This window comes from Lepisma saccharinum, chromosome 8, assembly GCF_977018435.1.
Source record: "Lepisma saccharinum chromosome 8, izLepSacc3.1, whole genome shotgun sequence".
NCBI classification, from domain to species: Eukaryota; Metazoa; Arthropoda; class Insecta; order Zygentoma; family Lepismatidae; genus Lepisma; species Lepisma saccharinum.
Genome location: NC_139236.1, coordinates 82857586 through 82884236, shown reverse-complemented (window position 1 = coordinate 82884236; position 26651 = coordinate 82857586). Strand labels below are relative to the sequence as shown.

At 33.0% G+C, this 26651-nt stretch overlaps 1 protein-coding gene across 1 annotated transcript; it reads left to right on the top strand.

Annotated features, from left to right (window-relative positions):
• The first annotated feature begins 544 nt into the window (after window positions 1–544).
• On the top strand, window positions 545–26641 carry LOC145991225 (uncharacterized). Its single transcript, XM_083127186.1, has 17 exons — window positions 545–625; window positions 1180–1257; window positions 3373–3405; window positions 6105–6239; window positions 7326–7493; window positions 11845–11895; window positions 12943–12990; window positions 13365–13424; window positions 14718–14768; window positions 15112–15150; window positions 17595–17666; window positions 18682–18813; window positions 19311–19367; window positions 22022–22081; window positions 22484–22543; window positions 23867–23965; window positions 26456–26641. Exons 2-17 carry the CDS (start codon window positions 1221–1223, stop codon window positions 26470–26472), a joined length of 1119 nt encoding a protein of 372 aa, XP_082983312.1. The 5' UTR covers window positions 545–625; window positions 1180–1220; the 3' UTR covers window positions 26473–26641.
• Window positions 26642–26651: the final 10 nt, after the last annotated feature.

Here is a 26651-nt window from a genome sequence, read left to right as displayed (position 1 = left end):
AAAATATACGAAAGAGAATGAATTTACTTTAAAATATGCAGGTATCAGGGATGGTTATGTTATGATATGATATGAAAATGTTATGATTTAATAAGATAGTTCTGAGTAATCGCTTGGTATCATTTCATAATGTATGTGTAGAATTTTTCACTTGTTCAATTTTTCATTTGCGAAATTTTGTTTTAGTTGCAATATCTGTTATATCAATTTTTTCCTGATTGTAACAAAACTTTAGTTGATAATTGACAAAGCAGTAGAAATCAAGGTGAATATATTACGTGGTTTTGGTGATTAGTACTGATCGATATTCTAAAATCGTATGAATTACCTGACGACTATCATTTTAGAATCCTCGAAATTTTAGAATTTTAATACAATTTTTTCTGGATCAGTAAATGCCCAGGTAATGAAAAATATATATTTTATATTTGAAAACTTGACATATTCTTAGAAATTCGTATGTGTATTACTTTTTTTTAATATTGCCCTGTATTACTAGCATGAAATGATTTTTTATTCATTAAAATTTACTTACATAAAAAAAATCATTTTGCAGAAAATGACACAGTTATTCCCAACATAACTAACTGCCTGAATTCAAGTATTGAACTTCTCAGTCAAGTAGGTGAGTGTTAAACCTAAAGTTCTATTTATAATATATCTTGCATGTAGATGTGATTACTTAGGAAATAGTTAACGTCGAAAAGTTTCAATACTATTACGTGCAAGAGCATTTACATGTCTTAGAAAAATACATGCAATAATTAACAACAAGAATTTGAGACATTTTTGCCTGCATAATGTTCCATAATCTTGAACTGTGGTATATTTCAATATAATTATATATGGAATTATGAAATTAAAAGTGCATCTAAAATTCACTTAATTTCAAGAAAATAATAATAATTGTATTTAGTAAGTACCATATTCGTGAAAGAGGAAACAAGTCATTCTGCAGTATTCATTTTTAAGGAGGATGTGTATAAATATGCAGTTGAATTAATAATGACAATAATTTGATAAATTTCCTGTCTTGACTCTTGTTAACTTGTACTGATAATGGTTTGCTTTTTTAAATTCAAGAATATAGAGTTTTTCATAAAAGGGCCATATTGTGATATTTTGAAAACACATTATTCATATTGAGACATATTTTTCACATATTATCCCACATTTCAGGGAGTAGCCCGGAACAAATTGAAATTATCCTAGAGGCACTTATGAAAAATTTGACTGCTATTCGTAACCAAAAGCAAGGTAAGTATTTTAATAGTTCACAACTTTTAAGTGTAATATTAATACAACATATTAACAGCCATAGTTTGCACGTTATTTGTAAATTACAAGGAATGTTCATATATCCCTTGCAAACTTCTAAAATAATTTCAGTCTGTATTCGTGTTGGTTAAACCACGTTTTTCTACTTACATTGGCCATTACAATTTAAACACTAATTCTCAGTGAATAAAGTTTTACTCTCATAATTCGTTTACACAAATTTTTGGTAAGTTAACAGAAATCTGAATTGATGTGTGGAATGAGTTTTACATTGAAATAAAAATTACTCAAAAAGCTATCTAATGCCCACGTTTTGCACAGGTAGACTACTCGGGCCTGTGCCTACAGTTTGAAGTGGGATGAACCCTGGACTCCTTGATTTCAAGGCAAATAACGTGATTCATTCTTCATTATTATTTTTATGTAGAATTGTTCATAATGTTATGACATTAGTACAAATAATTTCTAAAGTTGGTTATCCTTAGCAAAGAGGCAACAAATTTTGGAGGACATGTTTGGGATATGTTGGGGAGGGAATGAGATCGTAGAATCCTATGTACTACATTGTAGAAGGAATTACGAAGCAATGAAAATATGAAATGAACTATGGTGAGGAAAGGAATGAATGAACAAAAAAATGTGGACATTGACAAGGAAAGGAATAAAGAAACATGCAAAATGTTGGTTAACCAATGAAGGGCAAGAAATGATGAATATGGTTAATGTGGACTATAACGAAAAATGGAATGAATGAGTAACTAAACATGGGCTGAACTATGGCAGTGGAAGAAATAAATAGTAAATAAGTATGGCACAATAAGGGAAAACAAGCAGTGATGGACTGTGATGAGAAAATAAACATTGAGTGGAATATTGTAAGGAGAAATAATTAAATAGGAAGTTATTGATATGATATGATATGATTTATTTCATTCCTTTGACCATTGTACAGTGGTTGTTTTCCACACATGGTATATGCACTGTGAAGGGAAGGAAATAAGAACCATGCTAATATCGAATTGCAAACAATAATATGAGACAAATATAGACTCTAACGGAAAAGAGAATTATGTAACGAGACAAGTAGAAAAAGGGTGGATGAATGGAGCGAGTAAAATACCACTTGAGAAGAATTGTGTATGTCCATGCTATGTCATGTGCACAAAAAAAGAAATAATTGTTTACTAAATTGAACTTTCTGTAGTTACATGACTTCATGTCTGTACTTAGATTTCATCTGATATTTGCACACTATCACCACAACTGTATACAATTGCTCAGACACTTCACAAACAAGAATGTATAGCCCTTTTTCTTCTCTAAATGCACACCGTCAATGAACAGTCGTCTAAAACCTCCTGAAAACAACTTAAATAATAGTTACCTCTTCCTATGCTCAAAAATTCTAGAGCTACCTATTGTTAAATTTAAAAAAAAATCATTTCTATTTCAATATGAATAGGATCAAAACTTAGAATTGTCACTTCAGGAGAATATAGAATATGGCTAACAACTTATTGCAATACTTACGAGAGTAAATCCTCTATCGTTTTTCCTTTCCTTTGATATATAACCTAATATTTCCATCTCAATCCACATGTATTACACATGGATATGTACGTAAACTAATTTTTGTAATTAAAGACTCCATGCCTTATTTTTTTGTTCAGAAATTGGTTAGTTGTTAAATGAAGCTAATTAAAAGTATAAACTACAACAAAATGCGACAATAGGAACGATTGTTTTATTATTTTGTGTTTCATATTAAAGCAGATAAACCATGTTCTGTTCGGAATGCGGCAAGAATTATATTTTCAGACTATTTTGTTAATGATTTTATAAAGGTACATACGCATGCGCGCGGGTATGTGTTTATGTGAATTTATGAATACATAATCTTTCTTGAAAATTATAACTTTTCCCAGGGCTGAAGTGGCACATTTTACAAGAGATAGTAGTTTATCATCGCCTCTCAAAGAGTAAACATATTCTAAAACTTTAGAAAAAATTATAACACAAATGCATGTTAATTAATAAAAATGTGTATTGAAATGTTGTTTATAGTAATAATTCAAAATTTCCTTATTTTGATAGTTCTTAAGAGTAATAGCGAAGAAAGAGATTCCAGTGAGTATCGTTTAAAACTTTTCTCATTACTTTCTATATTTCGTAAACACTGTTTTAGATTCATGATATGTACACCTGATTCATGACACTTATATTAATATATAACGTACGTTTAATTATCAAATTAATTTATAATTATGAACACCAACGTAAGTTCTTTCAAGAAAAATTAATGGCTTAAAATTCGTAAATTCAGGTCACTGAAAGAAAGAGAATATTTCAAATTTCAACTTACAAGTTTTGTTAAACATTGTTCTGAGAATATGCTCAAACGGACTAATTTAATAAGTTAGTCAGTGATATGCTTAAGTAACTATGGCATACAGCAAGTGAGTTAAATGCTTTCAAGTGTACCTACAATCATGGATCCAAACAGACATACTGAAGAAGTAACTCTAGAAATTAGTTGTTTATGTAAAAAGATTATATGTTCGACGATCATTGAAAGTAGTAAATATACTAAAACTAAATATACAGTAGACTTGCGATTGTCCGATCTAATTGGGACCGAGACCACCTCGGATACAAAAAGAGTTTTTTGGACTAACATCTTTCCTCTCTTCGAGGCTGCGGTGTAATGCCAACGCTGTAGGGAGAGTAGATCAAACGGCATAGACTCTTCTTGCTGTTCAATATAGGCTATAGCAGCTTTGATCGCCTTCAGTCCCTCAGAATGTGCTATTTTCGGTGTCGTGCTCCTCATAATTTTCTTCAGGATTGATGACCATATCAACAATAGCGTCATCAGTCAGCTCCATTTGTTGATCTTGGTTATGCCACTCGAGGACGTCTTCATTTTCAATTGGCGTTTCCACTGGTAGCTCATTAGCTAGCTGGACGAGTTGAGAGACATTTTCATTGTCCGATCCCGGCAAAGTTTCGTTGGATTTCTCCAAACCAAACAGCTTTCTCCATGATCTTTGAAGTGTTGAGTTCTTAACTTCATCCCATGCTGTCGCAATCCAATATGAAACATCTTTCACCTTTATTTTTTTCAGAACTTCCGTTATGCCCATCCCTTCATCCAATCTGGAAATCAACATCCGAAGAAGCCTCCGCCGGTAGTTTCTTTTCATAGTCTCAAGAACCCCTTGATCCAGGGGCTGTATTAGTGAGGTCACATTAGGTGGCAAGAACATGGCTTTGATATCGCCGCTACAAAGTTTGTTGGCGTCTGAGTGCGAAGGCGCGTTGTCCAACAACAATACCGCTTTTCTAGGAAGCTTTCTCCTTAATAGAAATGCCTCAACCACAGGAACGAATTCCTTGAAAAACCAGTCATTAAAAAGTGTGCTGTCCATCCACGCACTTTTTTTTATTTCTGTGCATGGTGGGAAGACAATTGACATTAACATTTTTAAACGCTCTTGGGTTTGTAGACTTTCCAATTAGATGCGTTGGCACAGGCTAAAATGGTCACTCTTTCCTTAGTCTTTCTGAACCCAGGAGCGGCTTTTTTTCCGATTTCGCTGCCAAAGTCTTACTAGGAAGAATTGTGAAGTTCAGCCCTGTCTCATCACAGTTGAAGATTTGATCCGATGTCCGTTTGTCAATCAAAACAACTTCTTTCATTTTTGATTGAACTTCAGTAACTTCAGATGAATAAGCTGACAATTTTTCCCCAGTAATGTTGAGCTGTCTAAAGCTGTATCTCTTCTTCCATCTGTCCATCCATCCATCGCTCATGGTAAAACCTTCTTCGCCTTCCTTAAATTTTTTTTGAAATTCTATTGCCTTAGCTTGCACCATAGGACCACTTACTGGACTTCCCGCTCCTCGCAGATGTGAAAACCACAAAAATAAAGCCTCGAACGTCTGCTCATATTCACCTTTCTTCATCGTTTTCCACGCTAAACCACTGGCCCCCCCTCACACTTTGACTCACCCACTTTTCATTGTCCTTCCGCTTACATCTCCAACAGTCACTTCCCCGACTCCATAATCAGCAGCAACCTTTTTAATAGACTCACCTTTATCCAACCTTTTTATTGCGTTGAATTTTGTTTTCAGAGAAACTACACACCTTTTCAGTTTGCCACTCATACTACATTACTCGCTTAGAATAGGCCTACGTGCAGCGCAGACGGTGACTTCACTCCAACTTACTAGCAAACAAACAGGGGGTGCATTATGAAGCGCGATGTTTTCCAACCACTCCCTCGATTAATCGGGACTCGATTAATCGCGAGTCTACTGTATTACTATATAGTTTATCAATAACTATTATATTAACATTCACACAGAATAGATCAGAGAATATTTTCAAATGTGTTCATTTATAAAGGTACTAGAGCCTGTATTGCAGGTCTTTTTGTATAAATCCTGTTTCGAATATTCGAAATAACTGCTTTCCACATGCCTAGTATTATGAGAATTATAACACTAAACTGTTTGATTCACTATGTAAACTGTATCCTCTTTTTCTTCAATTCAACCAACTATAGTATTAAATGTTTTCATATCAAGTGTAATCTATGTTAAAATGTATATAACTGCATGGATAACATATTTTAAACTGCATGTAACAGTTACTATAAAAATCTCACTTAAGAGCACAAATATCCTTATTCTGTTAGAAATTGAAACTTGGATATACAGTTAATTGTACATTACATTAATATTTATAGATTTTAAAAAAATATAATTTACAACAACAGCATACAGAAAAAGTTAATTAATTTACAACTCTTTTTATTTAGATATTGAGGAAGAAAGTAGTGTTACTTCTACTACTGCCGCTACAACAACTACTACTACTGCAAGTACTACTACTACTACTACAACTACTCCAACAACTACTTCAACTTCAACTACAGTTAATACCCCAACTAGAGGTGCGTGTGATAAAATTACCTTTCTTTAAAGAAGTATAAATATATTGTACAAATTATTTTTTGTTAAAATTTCCATTGAAGATGCGTGATATTTTCAATATCTAAAACGACTTTGTTACTCACAGATCAAGTACACTAGACGACTGTGATAAATATACACAAATAACTAGTAAATTGTATTATACTTAAATGTAGACCAGTAATAACAACAATAATTAGTATTTCTTATGTTACATTAACACAAAACCAGGTTTTTTAGCAGATTTTGAAAATTAAAACCAAGGCAAAATTTTTGCAGGGAAACATTTCCCGATTCTCTTTAGTTCTACAAATAAATTAATTGATTGGTGTCTCTCGAAGAATTTCTGATTAGAGCACCAAACTGTTGGGGGTCAAATATGTTTTGATTAATAGCCAACAGCATGTAAGAGAACTCAATAATTAAGCACTAAACACCAAATGACTTGGACATCATGGAAATGTTATATTCAGTTCCTATACACTAATACATAAATTATGCATTTTAATACAAAAAATTAAAACTTGTGGTAATATTATGTACTGTAGATAATTTCTTTATTACTGAGGTTCATTTTAATAATTTTTCAAATAATCAGCTAATAGCCATTTTCAGAACATTAGGTTTATCGTCAACTTAAACACTGTGTGCGATCAGTGTCCCGTAACTTTATGTTCATATTTTCCTACTTCCATTAATGTATAAATTATTGTAAAAATCGGTAAATTATTTTTGTACATCATAGTTTAAATTTAGACCAACATTTTAGTGGAACAACACATAATTATAAACCTTTAGTCCTTGTCTTTAACACTTGTATTCAATGCAGAAAATGAAAACTTTTGAAGAGAATTTAATTTTGAATTTAAGTATTTGCACTAAATGCATAGTATTTGCAAACATAACTACATTGTTACAAATTGAACCAATTTTATTTGAAATAGTACAATTTCACTTTATTCACTCCACAAAGGTAAAATTGAAGTATGATATTTATATTAATGTACGTTAACAATATTCATGGCAAAATCACCTTTTAAAATTATGAATACTTTTCTTTCCTGCAGCCTGTGGAGAAGGCCAACGATATTATTTCTGCAGACCTTGTGACGCAATATGTAATAAGAGGGAACGCAAGTGTCCACATATTTGTAAACCAGGTTGTGCATGTAAAAAAGGGTTTGCACGAAAATTTAAACGTGGGCCATGTATTGCTGTCAGTGAATGCTCCTCTGGTAATTTTCCTTCTATGTAACGTTGATAATAACTTAGGGGCAACAGTGCTGCATAGTAAGTAAAAGATAAAAGAAAGAGAAACATGTAAATGAAATCTTAATTTTTACTTTTTATATTTAAAAACTATTCTTTACAAGACAAACATATGATAATTATATAATGATTTTATTTTGCACTGTAGTAAATGGTAATAAAAAATGTTTCACTAAATTATTACATTAACAAACACTTAGTTTCATTTATAATACCTAACTCTATACCTGTCTCTATCATGCACTACATAAACATTCATGAAGGTCAATAATATAGTTAAATAGCTTAGCACGGTACATTTTTATAGTACAGTCATTTTTTTATAAGTCGATTTGAGACCACATGCTCAGTTCCTTTAATTATGCATACACATTCTGCTGAGATAATAACTAATTTAAATATTCTATGAAGCTATGGAGATTTTTGACTGCCCATAAAATAAAAATCTATCTATTGATATGATTCAAATTTTAATTAACCTGTAAATAATACAGACAAATTCACAGCATTTTACTTAAAATCAGTTAGATATTAAAATTTGATCACATTATCTTGTAAATAATGTATACTTATGTTATGCAGAGTTGAAGGAATACTACTGGATGTTTCAATGACAGGTAATACCTTGAAAAATGTTCTGAACAACATGTGATACTTGAAATGTCACAATTTCTTATTTGTAGGGCTAGGCTTTTAATGCACAATAAAATATTAGAAAATGCTTTATAAAAAGGCAATAATGCCATAAAAAACACTAAAAACCCTCTGCAAATTTTCCAAATGCTCTTTTATAACACGAGTTGATTTTGCCGGTCCTGTATTGCATTGCACTACTATACTCTATCCCCTGAATCTCTGGAACGAGCGAACGAAACGAGCCTCTGCACAAATAGTGACTCAAGAGTTTTCTACCAATGAACATGTAAGAGGGGATAGGATTGCATGGAGAGCAGCTACCAGTTATTGGCAGCAGTGTGTACTTCTTCGTTCCACCCACTCACTTTCCTTACCCCTGTGCGTGGCCTTGACTCAGAGATTCCCACGAAGACTTGAACATTGAAAAGCTCCCTTGCACCTTTACCGTTACTAGAAGAACATACTTGAAGTAAGCTATGTCACTAGTAGTTCTCCAGTAAAAAAAATATCCACAGACAAAACATCAGCAATTGTAACTACATTGTTACTAAACCCTTCATTTCTGGTCAAAACCAGAATCATTTTCTTGGCTGTTTCCTTTCCCATTTTGTAATGAACCAAAAGCAACTTACCACTTTTTTGCACAAGGTCTAAGGAATGATTGAACAGATTTCATTTGGCAAGAATCACTTGGGTTGCTTTTAAAAAATTTTTTTTAAAAAAATCACTAAAATGGCATGAAACCTTTGAAACTGCAATATCCTGAAAATCGACAAAGAATGAAAAAAAAGCACTATCAAGGTGCTTTGTTTAGATCTTCTTGTTATAAAACCCATGAACATCTAACCGAGCAATGTATTTGGCTCCCCCCCCCCCAAACAAGATGCAAATGAATCAAAATCCTAGCCTTACTTATTGCATATTCAACAATAAAATCTAAACTATTATGTAGCTTTAATACATAAATTCAAGAAATATGTAAAGACTTTATTACCAATTAAATTACTAACGAGAAATATTTTTTCTATTCATGAGAAATACAAGTTCTGTTAATAAAGTAATGAGACTGGCAACAATGCACCCCACCTGACATGCTGCAGGCTGCCAAGAAAAGGATAGATCACTATCTCTTTGGCTGTTGGTACAAGTCGCTAGTACCAATTGATTATTGTAAGTGTGTTTTCTTATGAAGCAATTGTTCGTCGTGTGTCATGGAAATGATAGAGCGCTCAGAAAAAATGCCAAGCAAACACTTCAAAATTGAAACAGGCCTATGGGGAGCACACTTTTTCAAGGTTACAAGTGTTCAAGTGGCACAAGACATTTTCGTAGGGCCGTTAATCTGTTAATAATGAACATCATGCTGGAAGACCTTCATCTTCGAAAACCAACGGCAATATGGAAAAAGCGCAAGCTCTTGAGTTGTCTGACCATCAATTGGCTGTACAAATAATAGGTGACGAGTTGGATTTGGAACCATACCATGGAATGAAGGAAATGAGTCATTCCCTTACAAAATAGAAACCACACTAATTTATTACCTATACTAATGTGGTCAATTATTTTTTTCAGTTTTATTCAAACTATTCGTACATAGTCGCTTGCTGTGAGACGTGTCTGTCTTGCTAGCCAGCAGATGACATTTGTATGTCATTAACACTCAGCATGTTTCGAGTCACTTCGGGAAAATGAGCACTCGGGCAGACTTCGTAGATTTTCGGTGAAGGGAATGTATCTAAGCTACTCATTCTGGCCCCCTCGTTTCTTCCAAGCTAATCTGCCTAAAAAAATATATCGTAATGTTTTTTCTTTGATTTAGAACTAATTTTTTGCTGTGATTTATTCCAGTAAATTTCATTTGTGTTATCTGTGGAATTTGTATAAAACAGATATGTTTAAAAATTATACTTCACAGGTTGACTAAATTACTGTTGTTCAGTTAACCCAAAGGGAATGAATCCACAGAATTTATTCCGTGGGGAAACTCCAAGGCCTGAGCTCAAGAAGTTTTGAAGATAAGTGAGAGGTTATTTCTGGTGGGACACCACTGCCTGATTTGCTGGGTCAACAATCTAAAACAAAACATGTTCGTCATTTTAATCCAAAACAATGCACAGTTATCCAGAATTCCGAAAAATCTGCAAAAACCTGGAGCTTGCTATTTGACCCCTAAATCCATACAAATGTCTTATATTAGCAATTTTAAGAGAAAATGGACACTTTGGGTCCCCAGAATTGGCACGAGGTAGATTTAGATTTTTGTACAAAAAGTATAGTTTGTGACCTAATTCAATAGACACTGGGAGCATATTAATACCAAGCACGATGCTTGAAGACTGAAATACATTACCTGAAAAGGTGAAATAATAATAATAACGACAATAATGAAAATAGTGAAAAAGTGCCGTTAAAATGCATTTATGCACAATGTGTTGAAAAATAGTGGACGTGCATTGGTTTCAACAATCATGGAGTGTAGTGATAGCGCTGTAAGTTGTTTTTCAGCACTTTGCCGAATTCACAGCTATTGCAGAAGAACCCAGAAACAGCAAAGACTCGCGAACATGTCAGTACTTGCTAATGAGAAGATACTACAGAAAACTGAAATATATGGAAAATGAAGAGGAATTCTACAATCTATTGATATAAGAATTTACAAACAAGGAGAGCAGGATGGAATTAACTTTCAAACGAGACCAGAAAATGTTTATTATTATTATGTGTATTCATTTCTTATGACATGTGCTTCCCTTGCTGTAGAAGTTACGGACCACCTCTGAACCATACCATGGTCCATCAGATTTTAACACAGGAATTGGGCATTGCCAACACTTGCATGCTTCACCCCGACAATGACCCTTGTCACACAGCATACTCCGTGAATGAATTCTTAGCTAAAAATCGCATTCTGTGGTTCCTCAATCCCGCTATTTCCCTAATACGAGTTCCTGTGGCTGTTTCCTGTTCCCCAAATTGTGGATCAACCTCAAAAGACAAGATTTTGCGACTGTGAACAACGTTGATAAAGGTGTAACCGGCTAACTAAAGGCGATTCCAGTTTTCAACTTCCAGACCCAGCATGAAGAGTGGGAGCAAAGTCTCCGGCAGTGTGTGGCCTCCCAAGGAAACTATGTTGAAGCAGATAAGTTGATTTGTAGTTTGAACATATACACAGAGGTATGTTAAAACAGTCTCATTACTTTATTGACAGACCTTGTACAAGCAGAAAAATTGTGCAATTTTAATACGTATGATGGTTTTGTTGATATGTTAATAAATTTTTGTCACCCTATTGGGTCCCAACTTATATAATTTAAGTGTTTGACATTTGTTGACATTGGAATGAACTATATTCACAATATAGAGTTCATTCAAAAAATATAACAGTATATTTTCAACAGTAAAAATGTAAATGTGAGAATATTTTATGATGACAAAAAAAGTAATTTACTTTGTGGATAGAATTTAGTATCAATTGAAATATTTTCCCTTCAATAAATCCACACCAATATACACTAGATATAATCTGATAACACCATTAAGTATAATAATTTCAATAATTTCACAAGATTGAAATATTAAGACTGAATAACATTCAATAATTGGTGGTAAGAAAACATTTTATTTTATGTACTGTATGTGTTGTTACTAATTTAACATATTATTTTCCTACGTATGAAGCTAATACTGTAACCACCAGTCTTCAATTCCTGCCAGTCACTGCTGATAAAGGTACTTATATTAAATATAATGAAATTTAATCTCTTTACTGTGAATATGAAATTCAAAGTTGTTTCGTACAAAACAATTTTGATTATTTCAATATAAAATGTTATATATTTCTAATATTAATTTATCTTTCTTTATTAGCTAATTATATACTACTGACTAATAATTATTGTTCAATATTTGAGTCATCACATTTTATTTAGATCTGGTAGGCACTAATATAGTATTTATATATTTTGACCTACACTGCCTACTCAGGCCAAACACTTTAGCATTATCTAAGTATATTGAAAAATATTTTTATTCAAAATGTCAATCAAAAAAGATGTTACATATGATTATATTGTATCTGTGTAATCTTGATAGTTTATAGCAAGAATTAAATTTCTACTTGTTACATAAACCTGGCCGAGGTTATACTTAGCTGAATTACGAAATGTAATATTTGTGAAAACCTTAACATTATTTTAACCATTAGTGGAGTAATTCTACTTATATAATAAGTGCCTCAGAATTGTGGAGTGCAGGATAAGACTTGATAAAAGAATTATTTTCCTGTAGTTTACGGTTATTACAAGCATAAGAAAACAGTTTTTCTTTGTGACGTTTGAGGAGAACACATGCTCCTTTCATCAGACATTTATTTTCATTTTGACTAAAGATACAGTTATAACAATGGTTAGTAATTTTTTTAACAAAAAGAATCCTTTATATAATGGATGTTGTCAATGTTACATTGTTAGTAATTTTTTAAACAAAAAGAATCCGTTATATAATGGATGTTGTCAATGTTGTACATTAATTAAAAAATTACTAACCATTCTTGTAACTGTATCTTTAGTCAAAATGAAAATAAATGTCTGATGAAAGGAGCGTGTGTTCTCCTGAAACGTCACAAAGAAAAACTGTTTTCTTGCTTGTAATAACCGTAAACTACAGGAAAATAATTCTATAATGCAAGCAATGTGTACATACAAGAAAAACTATTGATAAAAGAAATTGATCATTATATTTATAACTAATTCGTGATTTTCTTTTTCATTTGTGAAGTACTTATTCAAACAACAACTCAGGTTTTGCCAGCTACGACAAGTAAAGGTATTTATAAATTTTATATGAAATATTTGCAATCATTTAAATTTAGAAATTTTAAAAGCATATGTATTAGAAAAATAAATACTAATTTCAATAAATATCATGGCTCTAGATGAGATATGTTTGTTCTTTCTCAGTAGAAATCTAAAACAATATTAATGAAATACGTATTAAATAGATAATAGAATATTGTACATACAATTAACTTTAAAATTATTAAAATTAAAGTTGTTTTCACACATATTTTAAAGAAACTTATATGTAAGATAATTTCTATACACCACTACAAGCACAGAAAAAAACTAGTATGTAGAAATACATTTGAATGTATTCTAATGAAGAAAACATATTAAGACTTTTCTTAATTTTAACCACAGAACCTGCTCCTGCAACTGAAAATTCCATTGCTGCAAGAGCTTTGCCATTTTTTCCAGAAGGTAAGTTGGACAAAAATTCTTAAGTTTGCTTCTCTCACACGACATCGTGTTTCATTGAGAACATCTTGTATTTACCCCATTAAAATGTATTCCTCAAACAATTGGATTGGATTGATTTGGTGTTTTATGTCCACTTTATGCACAGTAAGGCTAATCGGGACTGTTTACAAGGCGAGGACGCTACCACTGCGCCATCGGGAGGCCCTATTCCTCAAACGAGGTGTAGGTGAAATAGTAAAGCCTTTTCTTCTGAATTAAGGATATAACAATATAATGTCAAATATTAAAATTCAAAACTTACATTTTATGAATAAATAATTTCTCAGAGTAATAAAGGGTGACACAGGGAAGTGTACTCATTTTTGAATTAACAGTATATAGTTAATGTGACATCAAACTTTATTCCTGAGGTTAGAATAGGTGTGGAAAGTAATGCCATTTGTGTTACATAGAAAAAATCACACCTGGAAGGTTATGTCCATCTTCCATAATGCAGTTTTCCAGTCGAGAGGTGAAGCTGCCCCACGTGCTCCAATGTCTCCTGAGTGATCTGCTACATGAATAGCTACACGAATAGCTGTCTTCAGTTCGTCTAATGAACTCACTCCTTTAAATACCCGCACAGAAAGAAGTCGCACATACTCAGGTCAGGAGACCGGGAGGCCAAAGCACATCTCCGAACCTGGAAATCAAATGACCAGGAAACAATCCCCGTAGTATGTTCATTGAATATAGGTATGGCAGTGTGGGCTGTAGCCATAAATAAATAAATAAATGTAAAATAAATGGCAATAGATCACACACATTATACACCAAAAATATTACAGTTTGGTGTACAATTAACTGTGTAATGCTCATTAAAAAATGAGTACACTTCCCTGTGTCACCCTGTAGTAAGGGATAAAGTGTTGGTTAGTGAACATAATATAGAGATAACCTAAGTACTATAAAGATGAATAATAAATGTTTACTCAGTGACTGCTTATATTGTGCATTATATACGACTCTCATGACGGAAAAGAAAATCGTAGAGTGAATTAGGACTTTTCAGTTAATATCTATATCTAAAGCAATTTTTGTACAATAGATGAAAATGAGCACATAACATATATAGTAATAACAATTTCACATTATTATACACAATAAATATTAATTCTGAATTAGACTTGATGCGAAGATTAAATTGAAAACAAATCATCAGTATTTTTAGATGCTTCTCTGGACAATATAAGCAGCTACTTTTATTACAAGAGAAAACAACTTTCCTAATGGTTATATATACTACTTTTGCAGATTATGAAAATGATAACGAAGAAGGCAACATAGCACCTCCTACGAAAATTAGTAAGTTACAGCCCAATATTATGTAAGAAAGAATCTTAAACTATAAAATGTAACTCAAAAATGTTTATACTGTCGGTGTATTCTGGCTGAACATCTACAAAAATATTGTTATTAATGCTTTGAGTCTGTTAATGTACACTGATATGAAATTTCTAATGAATATGTACTACTGCTTTCCTATTGATGAAGGCCATGCTTTATTTCATTTTTTTAAAATCGTAATTTACATCATTTAAAATTGTAGATATTTTTCCTTTTATAAAAAACACGACATTCATACTTTATTTAACATATGCTCAAAAAGTATGTTTTTATTTATTCCTGACTTCAAATGTCTTTTCAGGGAAGAAACCAGCACCGACAATACCCACAGGTGAATTAGGTATGTTAGTCAAATAAATACACAAATTTGAACATTATTTGTAACTGATTAGTTTAGACGTACACACAAATACACACTCACACACTTTAATATATATGTATAATGTACAGTTACAGTTACATATCAGTTCTCAATTATAATTATTAAGTGTATTAGAAAGCTCCTGTTTCTTCTGCCACACTGCACTGTTTCTAACGAATTAGATGAGAGGTTTGCCTACCATTGGAATGCAACCGACGATGCCTCCAGCCTCCTTCACTCTCTCTTTGTGCTCCTCCTCCAAAGCTACAGTACCGCTGCTCGTTCTGCAGATTACATGTTCATATGAGAGGCTTCTATCACAAATACAGCAGGTTGAACACGCAACATGTATTCAATGTTAAACACCATTGTTCAAAAAAATTGTCCTGGTCATTTATAATGTTTATGTACGAGGGTCGTTCAAGGAAAAAGTTTCCCTATGTTGCAAAAAATTTATTTCTTAAGTTACAGACAAAAATCAAGTTGCACCAAGGAGCATGGTCCTTTCTCACTTTTCAACATAATTTCCAAGGCGGCACAAGCAATTGCCCCACCGTTGCACAAGTTTTTGAAAGCCATCTGCAAAAAATTCGGGGTCCAGGGAACGAACACTTTTCGTGTGGGGTGTGGTAACCTTTCCCATTTCATTTCTTGAAGTTTATCCTGTGTTAGTGCTGCCGAATGGGGACGAGCATTGTCATCCAAAAGATTGACACCAGCAGAAAGGAGTCCAGGACGTTTGCGGCGAATTGCTTTTTTCACTTTCTCCAGTGTTTGGCAATAACGTGCGGCATTGACTGTTTCCACTTTCTTCAAAAACTCTGTGAGCAATACTCCACACCGCCAAAACAGTTGTTCTGCCATGACTCGCTACTTCTTATGGCCAGGGCAGCCCGCACAAACATTGCATTGTGTGTAAATGTAGAGGAAAGACGAAAGAACACATTGCTAGTTTCATTTCATTTATCGGGCTCGTACTTTCTCCAAAAAAAGGGGAAACTTTTTCCTTGAACGACCCTCTTATATGTCTACTTGTTTAGAATTGAGGAAGAGGTTTTGATTGTTTTCTTGGAATTTAATTTGGCGCACCTAGAGGTACACACATACACAGGTGCACAAATTATACACCAAGTGCTCACTGAATTGCAAGTACCTACCTAATACTTTGCTGGTCCACCTTCGGCATGGCAGATGGTCTGGACATGATGTGGCATGGATTCCACAAGGTGCTGATATGTGTCCATGGGGATCTGACACCATATATTCCTGATGGCATGCCATAACGAGCCAACTGATGTTGGTGCACGATGCATGGTTGGAAGAGTTCATTCCACAACATCCCACAGATGCTCTATGGGATAAAGATCGGGGGGAGTTAGGGGGCCAATTCATATGCTGCATCTCTGTGGAATGTTTCTCCAGCCAAGCAAGTACAGTCCCGCCTCGGTGGTTTCATGCATTGTTGTTCTGGAAAATGTCATCCCCGTGTGGATAGAAGTATTGCATTGTGGGGTGTAAGTGGTCCCCTAACACCTCCCAATACACAACGAATATCACACGACAGTCCATACACACCAATGGTCCAAGTCCATGCCAACAGAAGCAACCCTATACAATATTGCTGCCTGCACCTGCCTGTACGGCACTCCCCATGAAGGAAGGGTCCATTGCCCCGTGCCACACATGCACACACCCGTCACAGTGGTGTAGCAAAAAACATGATTCATCAGACCAACACACCCTTTTCCAAACATCCATGGTCCAATCAGCATCCTTGTGAGCCCAATCGAGATGAAGTCGGAGTGACAAGTGGGAAGTGGGTGGCCAGTGGGTAATCTGCTGTGGAACTTCATGCATGGCAGTGTGTGCAGCACAGTTGTGTGGGATATGGGTGTTGTGCATCCACTGTTGTATTGGTCCCATAATTCCCAGATGCTGATGGTGCAGTCAGCTGTCACGAGCCATTTGACTCAACAATCTGCCCGAGGTGTCACCTTCCATACGCCCTTGCAATTCTGCCTTTTGGTGGTCGTTACCCCATTTTCTTGCTACTCTCTGTACACCTTCACTACACTGGAATGGGCGCATTCGACCAGTGTTACTGTCTGGGTTATTGACTCACCTGATTCTTGGGCACCCACAATCATGCCCTTTTGGAATGATGTTAAAACCTGACTACCTCCCATTTTAATATGTGCTGTTCGACTAACATGTAGCTTTGTGTCTATACATTCACCACGATACTTCCAGTTGGGGTGGTCATGTGATCAGAGCAGCTGCTGGGCTGTTTCTTGTTGTTTGGAGGGGTGGTCGCAATTCAGTGAGCTCTCAGTGTATTTCACAGTCAGCGTTATTTTCCATGCAGAAAATATGTGAAAAGTCTGATTTAACTTGATATTCTGTTATTAATTTTCTTATTTCAGATGATCCTTCAGCTACTAGGCACCTTGTGTTTGCGGAAATAGAGCACCTTTTCAGAGCTTTTAATGCCACAGGTAATCTAAATCTAGTCTTGCAGTTTTAAATGGTTAATTGTATACATTAAAAATAAGCTGTTCCTAAGTTTTAGTACCTCTATAAACATTGAATACACAGACACACACACACACACACACACACACATACACAGACATCGACAATTCATTTGTAAACGCAAACAAATTTTAACAAATGGTCTTCACTGAGCCAGTACTAGGTGTTCAAATTTATCATATTTCACATGCACTCATAAAAGTTTGTTTGTTCTCTGTGATCTTCATGTTCTTGGCGATAATGTGGCTTCCAGCATAGTCGATATCATTAAGATATAATGTTGAAAATATTAAACAGATTTCACAAACAATGCTTATGAAAAAATATAAATATGCTGACCAAGGCAGTAATTTATTTTATTAAAAACATAAACTAAACGTAACGTTTCAACCTTCTAGCAAGGTCTTCATCAGACTCTGTATCAAGTACAGAGTATCTGTACCAAGTACAGAGTCTGATGAAGACCTTGCTAGAAGGTTGAAACGTTACGTTTAGTTTATGTTTTTAATAAAATAAATTACTGCCTTGCTCAGCATATTTATATTTTTTCATAATCATGGAAACAAGGCTTAATGGTGTTATAATTAAACAATGCTTATATCAGGCCTCTTCGTTAAAATGTTTTAATACATTTTCCTCGATGATCCTGAATATACATAATTCAATATATTGCAACTGCTACTGTTTTAAGTTATTCTCTTAATGGTGAAGAGAATCGTTCTGGTTATCGATAAGTTCTTGCTTAAGTGTTTTCAAGGTCTAAAGTGAATTTCATCTTCAAAGATTAGACGGAATTGAATACCTGAAGATGAAGTGACGCTAGCTCTCGAAAGCTCAATTCTCGTAAACTTGAGAAACTTTTAATCGGTTATCACTTGGATGTTAAAAAATATGTTTATTCTCTATGTCCAAAACAGACATATAAATTATTACAAGTGTTACATCATTTACATATCAGAAAAAAATTAAATTTTCTAGGATCTTCTCCATTGGAGAAATTGAAGCTGGTCCAGAAGTACATACCACCTGATCGACTTCTTCAGCTTCAAGAGTTTCCCGAATTTATAACTCTGCTGAAAACTCAACCAGTTGCTCCTTCGGATGTGGGTGGTAAGTGGAGTATTACATTAGCATCATGTTGACTTTCAAGGTGTACATTCTCAGTGCTCATATACTTTGCCATACCCTTTAACACAAACATATCTTATCCATGCTGATTAACATGCACAGGAAAATGTATATTTAAATAACAGTGAGATGGAAAGGAAGGAAAAGTGATAGAGAATATTTCACTTGTGGTGAAAATGAACTTTGGAGTGAGGATACTACATTCATTCCTGAACCTAAAACGCTCTAGACATCAAGTTTTTAAGCCTTCGTTTGTTTGTAATGATGTCATTAAAATTGATATGATATTCATGCATAAAGTATGTTGAAGTATTTTTATCAATAGAAACATTTTAAAAGCTATTATTAAGATACAAATATTGTAGGATTTAACTATTTATTCAAAAAAGTGTTTTTATTTCTTCATCAATTTAATATAAAACGACTCACTTGCATGTAGTTCAAATTAGTTACGTTTAACCAATTTTAATTTTTTTCAGCACCTTCAAACAAAGAACTTAGAGAGCTTCTAAAGCAACTAGAAAAGGACATATACGGTACGTTAGTTTGACCAATCTGTAAAACACTTTGTTCACATGAAAGACCAATGTAAAAATTTAAGTTACATTCCCATAAAATCCACTATTTTTCTTCAATACTTAAATTTGATATTTTAATTTATAGTATCATCATATTGACATAAAAGATAACACAATAATAAAGAGGCAATTGAAGAAAATCTTGTTTTAGGTATTTATGAATTGTAGTAAATTTATCGGTATCCCGAAAGAGATGTTAACATAAATCAGTTACAATTTTATACTACTTGTGGGAATTTGAATAATTCCTCTTATCAGGTAATACTCTCTATAGCAAAGATATATATACAGTAACTTAAATAAACATATATACAACAGCTAACCATTTTGTCAAGAGCATATTTTTGAGCAAGGCCGGACTGGGACACTGAGCAAAATCCCGGTACGCACTCTTGTTTTGGCACCCCTCTGAAAACATATATTCGGCGCCTTTTTTTTCCCCATACTGCTTTCAATCGGACACAAATATAGCAGTGGTGAACAAACCTTCTTTCTACTCCTGTGTTAACAATTTATGTTTTATTCAATTTTTACTCGCCATGATTCTCATAGGTGCCAACTTTAGGGGGGAAGGCACATTCTGCATTCCCCTCACAATTCCTCAAGAAGTATACAAAAATTACTGTTGTCAATCTTGCATCTTAATGATGGAGAAGCAGAAGTGATGCTACAATAAAAATATTTGGTTGTCTGCATTACTGGACAGAAGCTCACGATAATCAAGAGAGGGTTCAAAAATCCTTGTTTTGTCATTTTTTTTACAATACTTTTTCTCAATGCCCATTCAAATGAATTCAACACAAAAGTGTGAAATGATGCCACAGCATTTCTGAAGAAGTTCACCACTTTTGAGAAAACCATTGTCGCGATGATGTCTCTACAGGTTTTTAAAATTACAACTCTCCTCTCAGATTATCTATAAACAAGGAACTTGGATTTCGTTCAAGCTCGACTATATGTTTCCACTACAACAATAAGATTTGAAGATTTCAAGGAATACATTGCTGGAAATCTATCAGGATGTAAATAAGTTTGTTGCTATCATGTCTATAAACATTGATGAACAAGGGTAAAAAGTGTCCGAAGTTGAAGGTTTATATCTACTCAAGTTTAATTTCCAAAAAAGAAAGTGAAGAAAATTTTAAAATTCCAGAAGTAGCAGGAGATTAAAAACATTGGATCAACAGACGTTGACAAATTTCATGTAACTGTATTCAAATGCGTTATGGATGTGGTCTAATTGCTTAAAGGGCATGGAATATCGATTTTCTGCTTGCAAAAAGTTGCATTTGGAATTGGAATCCTTCAATCCAAGAAGATTTAAATATGTAAGGAAGAGCTTAGCTCTTCAGGTTTTGAAAAAAATATGTGAATGTTTAATATTTTTTTTCAAAATTGCTGCACATTTAAACTTTAGTGAAACAACCTGTCAATTGTTCTTTTATTATCTGTGTTGGTAATAACAATCTCTCGAATTTCTTAGGTCTACTTTTAAAAAAAAAAATATGTACGGATATCAATTCAGCCTTTACTGTAATGCTGTGCCATTACAATCAAACATTTTTTGGGCACCCTATTAACAGTTCAAGTCTGGCCCTGCTTTTGAGTATGGAACAAAATTTTATGAATGAAATTAAATTAATGAAAATTCTTATAAGGGAAACAATCATTTACTTAAGTCACTTAGATTTTAACATCGAACGAAATTCACAATGCATTTCAATATCTCATAATGAATAGGAACAGAAAAGAAAGGTGCAAATATAATTATAGGTTCAAATAGAATTTAGTCTTGAAAATTTTGAATAGTGATATGTGATAGTAGTAATATATTTTTGTATTGTATGAAAACTATACTAAATAGACTTGGTGGGATAACAGTCTTCTAAGGCCTGTGAGGCATTTTTTCATTTTGTGGCACTTGGGCAGCATATAATCTTTTAATTTATGTAGCTTTATGCTAGTCACAATGGAATAAACCCTATAGCTTTGAAGCTGGAGCCCACCATTTCTTCTAATTAAAGTACTTCCATATTATCCTTATGATGCTGGGTAATTACTAAATATTTTTGGACTTCCCACTGGGACCACTAGCAACCAAGACACAAGAAACACTGATATTCAGTTGCACGGAGGTCATCTTCAAGAAGTCAGTGTTATGTAAATACTTCACAAAGAACTTCCTGTGTTAGTTGTATTTTCATATTAATTTTGCTTTCCTATATCTTTATGATAATAACCATAGAGAATGAATAATAATTTGTTAGAATTGAAAAAAAATAACATATCTCACAAAGGATTACCCATGTTAAGATTCAAACTCAAAAAACACCTTGTGTCGAGATCATCAACCAATCACTCAACGTGTTAGACCTACCTGTATTATAATGTTATATGCTAATTCATCGTTTGATCCATCTCTGAATAAATGTAAAAGGAAAAGTTCAATTAAATGCTGTTTTTTGGAAAGGACTTTAACAATGAACTACAATACAAAAATAGCAACAGAATGTAATATTGCTCATACACTTAGAATTTAATATTCAACGATTTCAAAGATTATATAATTGATCAATATTGTCATCTTAACATCTTTTCCTTATAAAATACAGGAACAGCATCAAAAAAATTACATGAAGAGGATGATATTCTTGATGCTGATGAAAAAATAGGTAAGAAGCCAGTGAATGAAGTAATTTAAAAGAAAAATAAATAATTTATTTATTTCTATTTCTGTTGCTTCAACTGCTATTCTGCCATTTGGGGTAATCCCAATGAGATAAATACGAAATCCAAAATTTTGAAGATAATGTTTACATTCTAAGTTAAGATTTAGTCAAAATTGAATGCAAAATAGTCTCCTGTCTTGTGATATTTTATACACTTTATATAAAAAAGATGAGAGAGGTGAAATAATTTCAATAAATAGTTTGAACCATAAGTATGGAAGATCAGAATCTGAATATTAGTTGGAATTAATTTGAAGATAATATACTTCTGACAGAAAAGATAATATTTAGATTCATAGACTAAATCATTGTATACTTTCCTATAATCAAAATTCAATTTTGTAGCAAACGAAGAAGAGGATCTTTACGAGGAAGAAGATGATAACAACAATTATCGTAATCTAGGTAAAGTACTGCTAGTTAACATATTTCAGCAGAGTAATATTATCTTATTTTAATGTCTTATATATTGTGACTAAACAATAATTCAAATTTATATTTCAACTTAATATCAAAGAACACTTGTCCCAAATGCAAACCATCATTATGTATGTATATATTTAAGAATCTGGATAAACTAAAATAAACTATGAACCTCCCCGATCGCAAAGTGGTAACCTACTTGTATTGTAATTAAGGAATCAAGTGGATGCAGATAGTTGTTCTGCTGCCACTTTAAACTGTAGGTCCAGTACTGATTATCACATTTGTGCTTGAAGTGGATTCAAACATAGAAACTAAACATGACTTCATTGATTATTTTCTCGTTATACTTGAGGAATGAAAGTTTGGTATTGAAATTGTTCAATGCTATTTAATGGCATTGTTTTTATGTGTTTTATTAGATAAAACCACCATATCAATTATCCGTCACAATTTTAGGGTGCATAATTTATTTTTGCAATGACGCAAATGAGTTCGACAGTAAATTTACAAATGTTTTAGCATGTTACATCATTTTTTCTTCAAGATATATTGTTCAACAATACTGTTCAACAGTAAGGTCTTCATAAACAGTGGACAGAAATCGACAATGTTTAAAAATCACTAGATATGTAGATAAAAGTTAATAGAAACTATTTTTGTTGAACACACATCCAATTAATAATAAAGTTCCCTGTGGAGGATACTGTAGACAACGTGGTATATTTAAGGGGGCTATCGAGTTTGAGCTCCACCCAAGATATCTAGAAGAAGATTATCATCTTCAATTGGTTACTTATTTTGTAAATCTCAAATCTTATATGATGAGTACAACTGAAATTCAATAGAACATAATGCATATTGGATATTACTATTAATTGGCAGCAGCGCTTGAAAATTACCTTTGTCTCCCCCCAAAAAAACAAAATATGAAATTGTGTGTTTTAGTTTTGTTCACAAATCCACTTTTTGAACAGATAAGCTAATCGGGGCTGGACATTGAAACAATTATACACCTCCAATGGGTATCAAACATGGGATCCTCGGATTACAAGGTAATGATGTTATCACTACATCATCGGGGAGGCATGAAATTGTTATAATGGTTGATCTCATGTACGTAGCTACAAATTTATTTTTGTTGTGTGTATAAGTGTCTTTAAGAATTCATGAATTGGGATCTTCTTAAAAAATTAACAAGTTGGGTTTATATCTTTAGACTTACTACAACAATAAATATTTTAACAGATTCTTTCATGTTTTTAATATGGCAGAGATATTAACATAAAACATTTCTTAAATCAGATATCAGAGACCAGGAAGAGCAAACAACTGAAGATGACATATATAGAGTGTTAAATGGAAATATTGAGAGAATTTTTGATACTGAAGAACTAGATCTAGGTATGTTCAAGAGCTCTGGTCAATAACTAACAACATTAAGTACCATGCTTTTAAATAAATGTATTGCACTAGCACAAATGGACAAAAAAATAATGATGGAATTTTACATATAATCCTACATATACAAGAAATAAAAAGATTCATTTACAAAAGTTTTGTAAATAAAGGATATGCATTCAAAGAGTTTGAATATTTAAGAGATATTATAACATATGCTAGTCTTTATATAATTTTCATATTCAACACAATATAAAATAAATTTCTTCAAGCATTTGTTCTGTAATGCTTCTCCTTAAATTTATTTTACTTTGAATTACTAATAGGTTAAATCAGTATAACATATAATCAAATGTATCATATGAATAATTCAAAATAAGGGGGAAAACTAATAATAATGTTAGGAATTCCATCTATCTTATGTAATGTCTTTCATTAGATTAAATTATTCCTTTTTATTTAATAAATAGTTATTAAGAAAACAAAAATAAGTCTCATTAGACCATAATCTCACACTTGCTACATTGTATGTTCTAACAATCAATACTGTAGTTATTCTTTAAATGCACCTCCACCTTTACATTATTATTTTAAATATATTTCTCCCCTGTGTGCTGATGTCTAGTAAATTTACATGCCATAAATTGATCACCAAAAGATAAGCAAATTATTACATCGTTTAATTAACAAAAGAGTACATAGTACTGATGTTATCTGAAGTAAGTCATTCATGTATTTTGATCATTTACCTCCAGGAAAAATTTAATGTGATCATTCAAAATGTGATTCTCGTACATTGAAAAATTAATTTCAAATATTCATCATTAGAAAATTATTACAATCATTATCTGTGGACAACAAAAATTTCACTCCTGTTGATTATTTCAATTGAATGCTACAAAATGTTTCCATTTCAAACAATATCATCTGTTACAACTTCAGTACAAAAATTCTTTCAATAATTTCACTTTTTTTGTTCTTACTTGGGATGTTCTCAAATTCATAGTTAAATTCTTGATAAGTAAACAAAATTTTCTCATGAATGATAACTTGACTTTATTTGAGGAACAGTGAAACAGGTTAGTTAATACTTGTAACCAAATAGCTAGTTAAGTAAAGGAAACACTGCGTTACAAGCTAGGCACATCTGTTGTGTATAGACCCTGCCTCGAAGTTGGTACTCAAGTACTCAAGTCAGAAAATGAAATTTTACAGCAGGCATTTATTCTTTCTAAATTCTTTTAAAGTAAACATTACAAGCATGGTATACACATTGGATCATCACTGTTATGTGTCTTTACACATGCCCAACATAAAATTATACTGATAATATTTTCTTTAATTGATTCAGTGTGACGTAAATGAAAGCAACAGAAAATTGCAGTTTTTGACTGAAGTGCTTTTTCCGGAACACCCTAGATTTTTATTCGACACACATCGTAATAAAACTATTTTATGCATGTTGACATACTGCATTACTAAAAAATAGATTTCATTTTTTCTTTTTGTGTATGTGTGTGTGTGTAAGAGTCCATGGAGCAAATATACGCCAATGTCACACAATTGATTAATTGATTGAGTTTTTGTTTTAAGTTCATCTTATGCCCAGAAAGGGTTATTAGGACTGGACCTATATTGCGATCCGATTCATGTGTTTTCGAACCAGGGACCCATTGATTACAAGGAAACGGCATAACCACTAGGCCCAATCCCACACGAATATACACAAATAACTACAGTTAAGAAAATATTAACCCATCAAAGAAAACAGATGGTTTATATGTAAACTAATTATTAAGAGTAAGCAAATACTAAATGGAGTTTGTACTTGTTTTTTAACATCACTTTCATATATCTGTTTTAATCGTGATGTTAAGGATTAAAGATTAAATGAAAGAGATGATGAATATTTCATGTGATGACTGCAACTTGACAGTCAGAACCTCTGTAGGACAAAATGTACTCGGCCAACGAGGCAGTTAGCAGTGCACATATCTTACACATCATGTTCTTAAAGTTTCAACCTTGGTTAACCAGCTGGATTTGCTGATCACTCTAGTATGCATGTGTGGAGTGCAGAGCAAGCAGAGGTACTGTAGCTTTGCAAGAGGGGAGAAAAGGAGGGCATTAGTGAGAGGCAGGAGGCTTCGTCGGTCGTGTTCATTTGATTCATGAGTAACAGCAGTATGATATTGTAATCATGGAAGAAGAAACAGGAGGTAGTAACCGGTATACCTTTCTTGCAGTAGTTTTACCTCTCAAATAATATGCTCTCTCACCTCGTGGCGACGTTGACTATGATGATTTGCACTTCATGCTGTATTGGGGTATGGTCGGCATTAGTCTATAGAACTACAACATCCTCACTTTGTGGTTATCGAGGACAAAACTTTTTGTTCTTCCATCTGAACACACACCACTAATATTAATGGATAATTATAATTTATTACATATTTTTGCATAGAATCCACTAAGTGCATTTTTTTATTCCAGATTACAACAGCGAGTAAATTCGACTCGACCTTTGATTGGCTTTGTATTTTACATTCCAGAGAAAAAAATCTCAAAAATTTATGAATTAAAATAAAATATCTATAAATAAAAATGGTAAAATGGCAACACACATTATATTATATTGTAAACTTCTGTATTTGAAACACTGACCAAATAAAGGAATAATTCTTTTTTT

Bases quoted from the DNA above. Each gene is read 5' to 3' on its own strand.
- LOC145991225 (XM_083127186.1), top strand. From the start codon at position 1,221: ATGAAAAATTTGACTGCTATTCGTAACCAAAAGCAAG. The intron at 13,425-14,717 runs GTAAGTTGGACA...CTACTTTTGCAG, and splicing joins TTTGCCATTTTTTCCAGAAG to ATTATGAAAATGATAACGAA. The intron at 14,769-15,111 runs GTAAGTTACAGC...ATGTCTTTTCAG, and splicing joins AGCACCTCCTACGAAAATTA to GGAAGAAACCAGCACCGACA.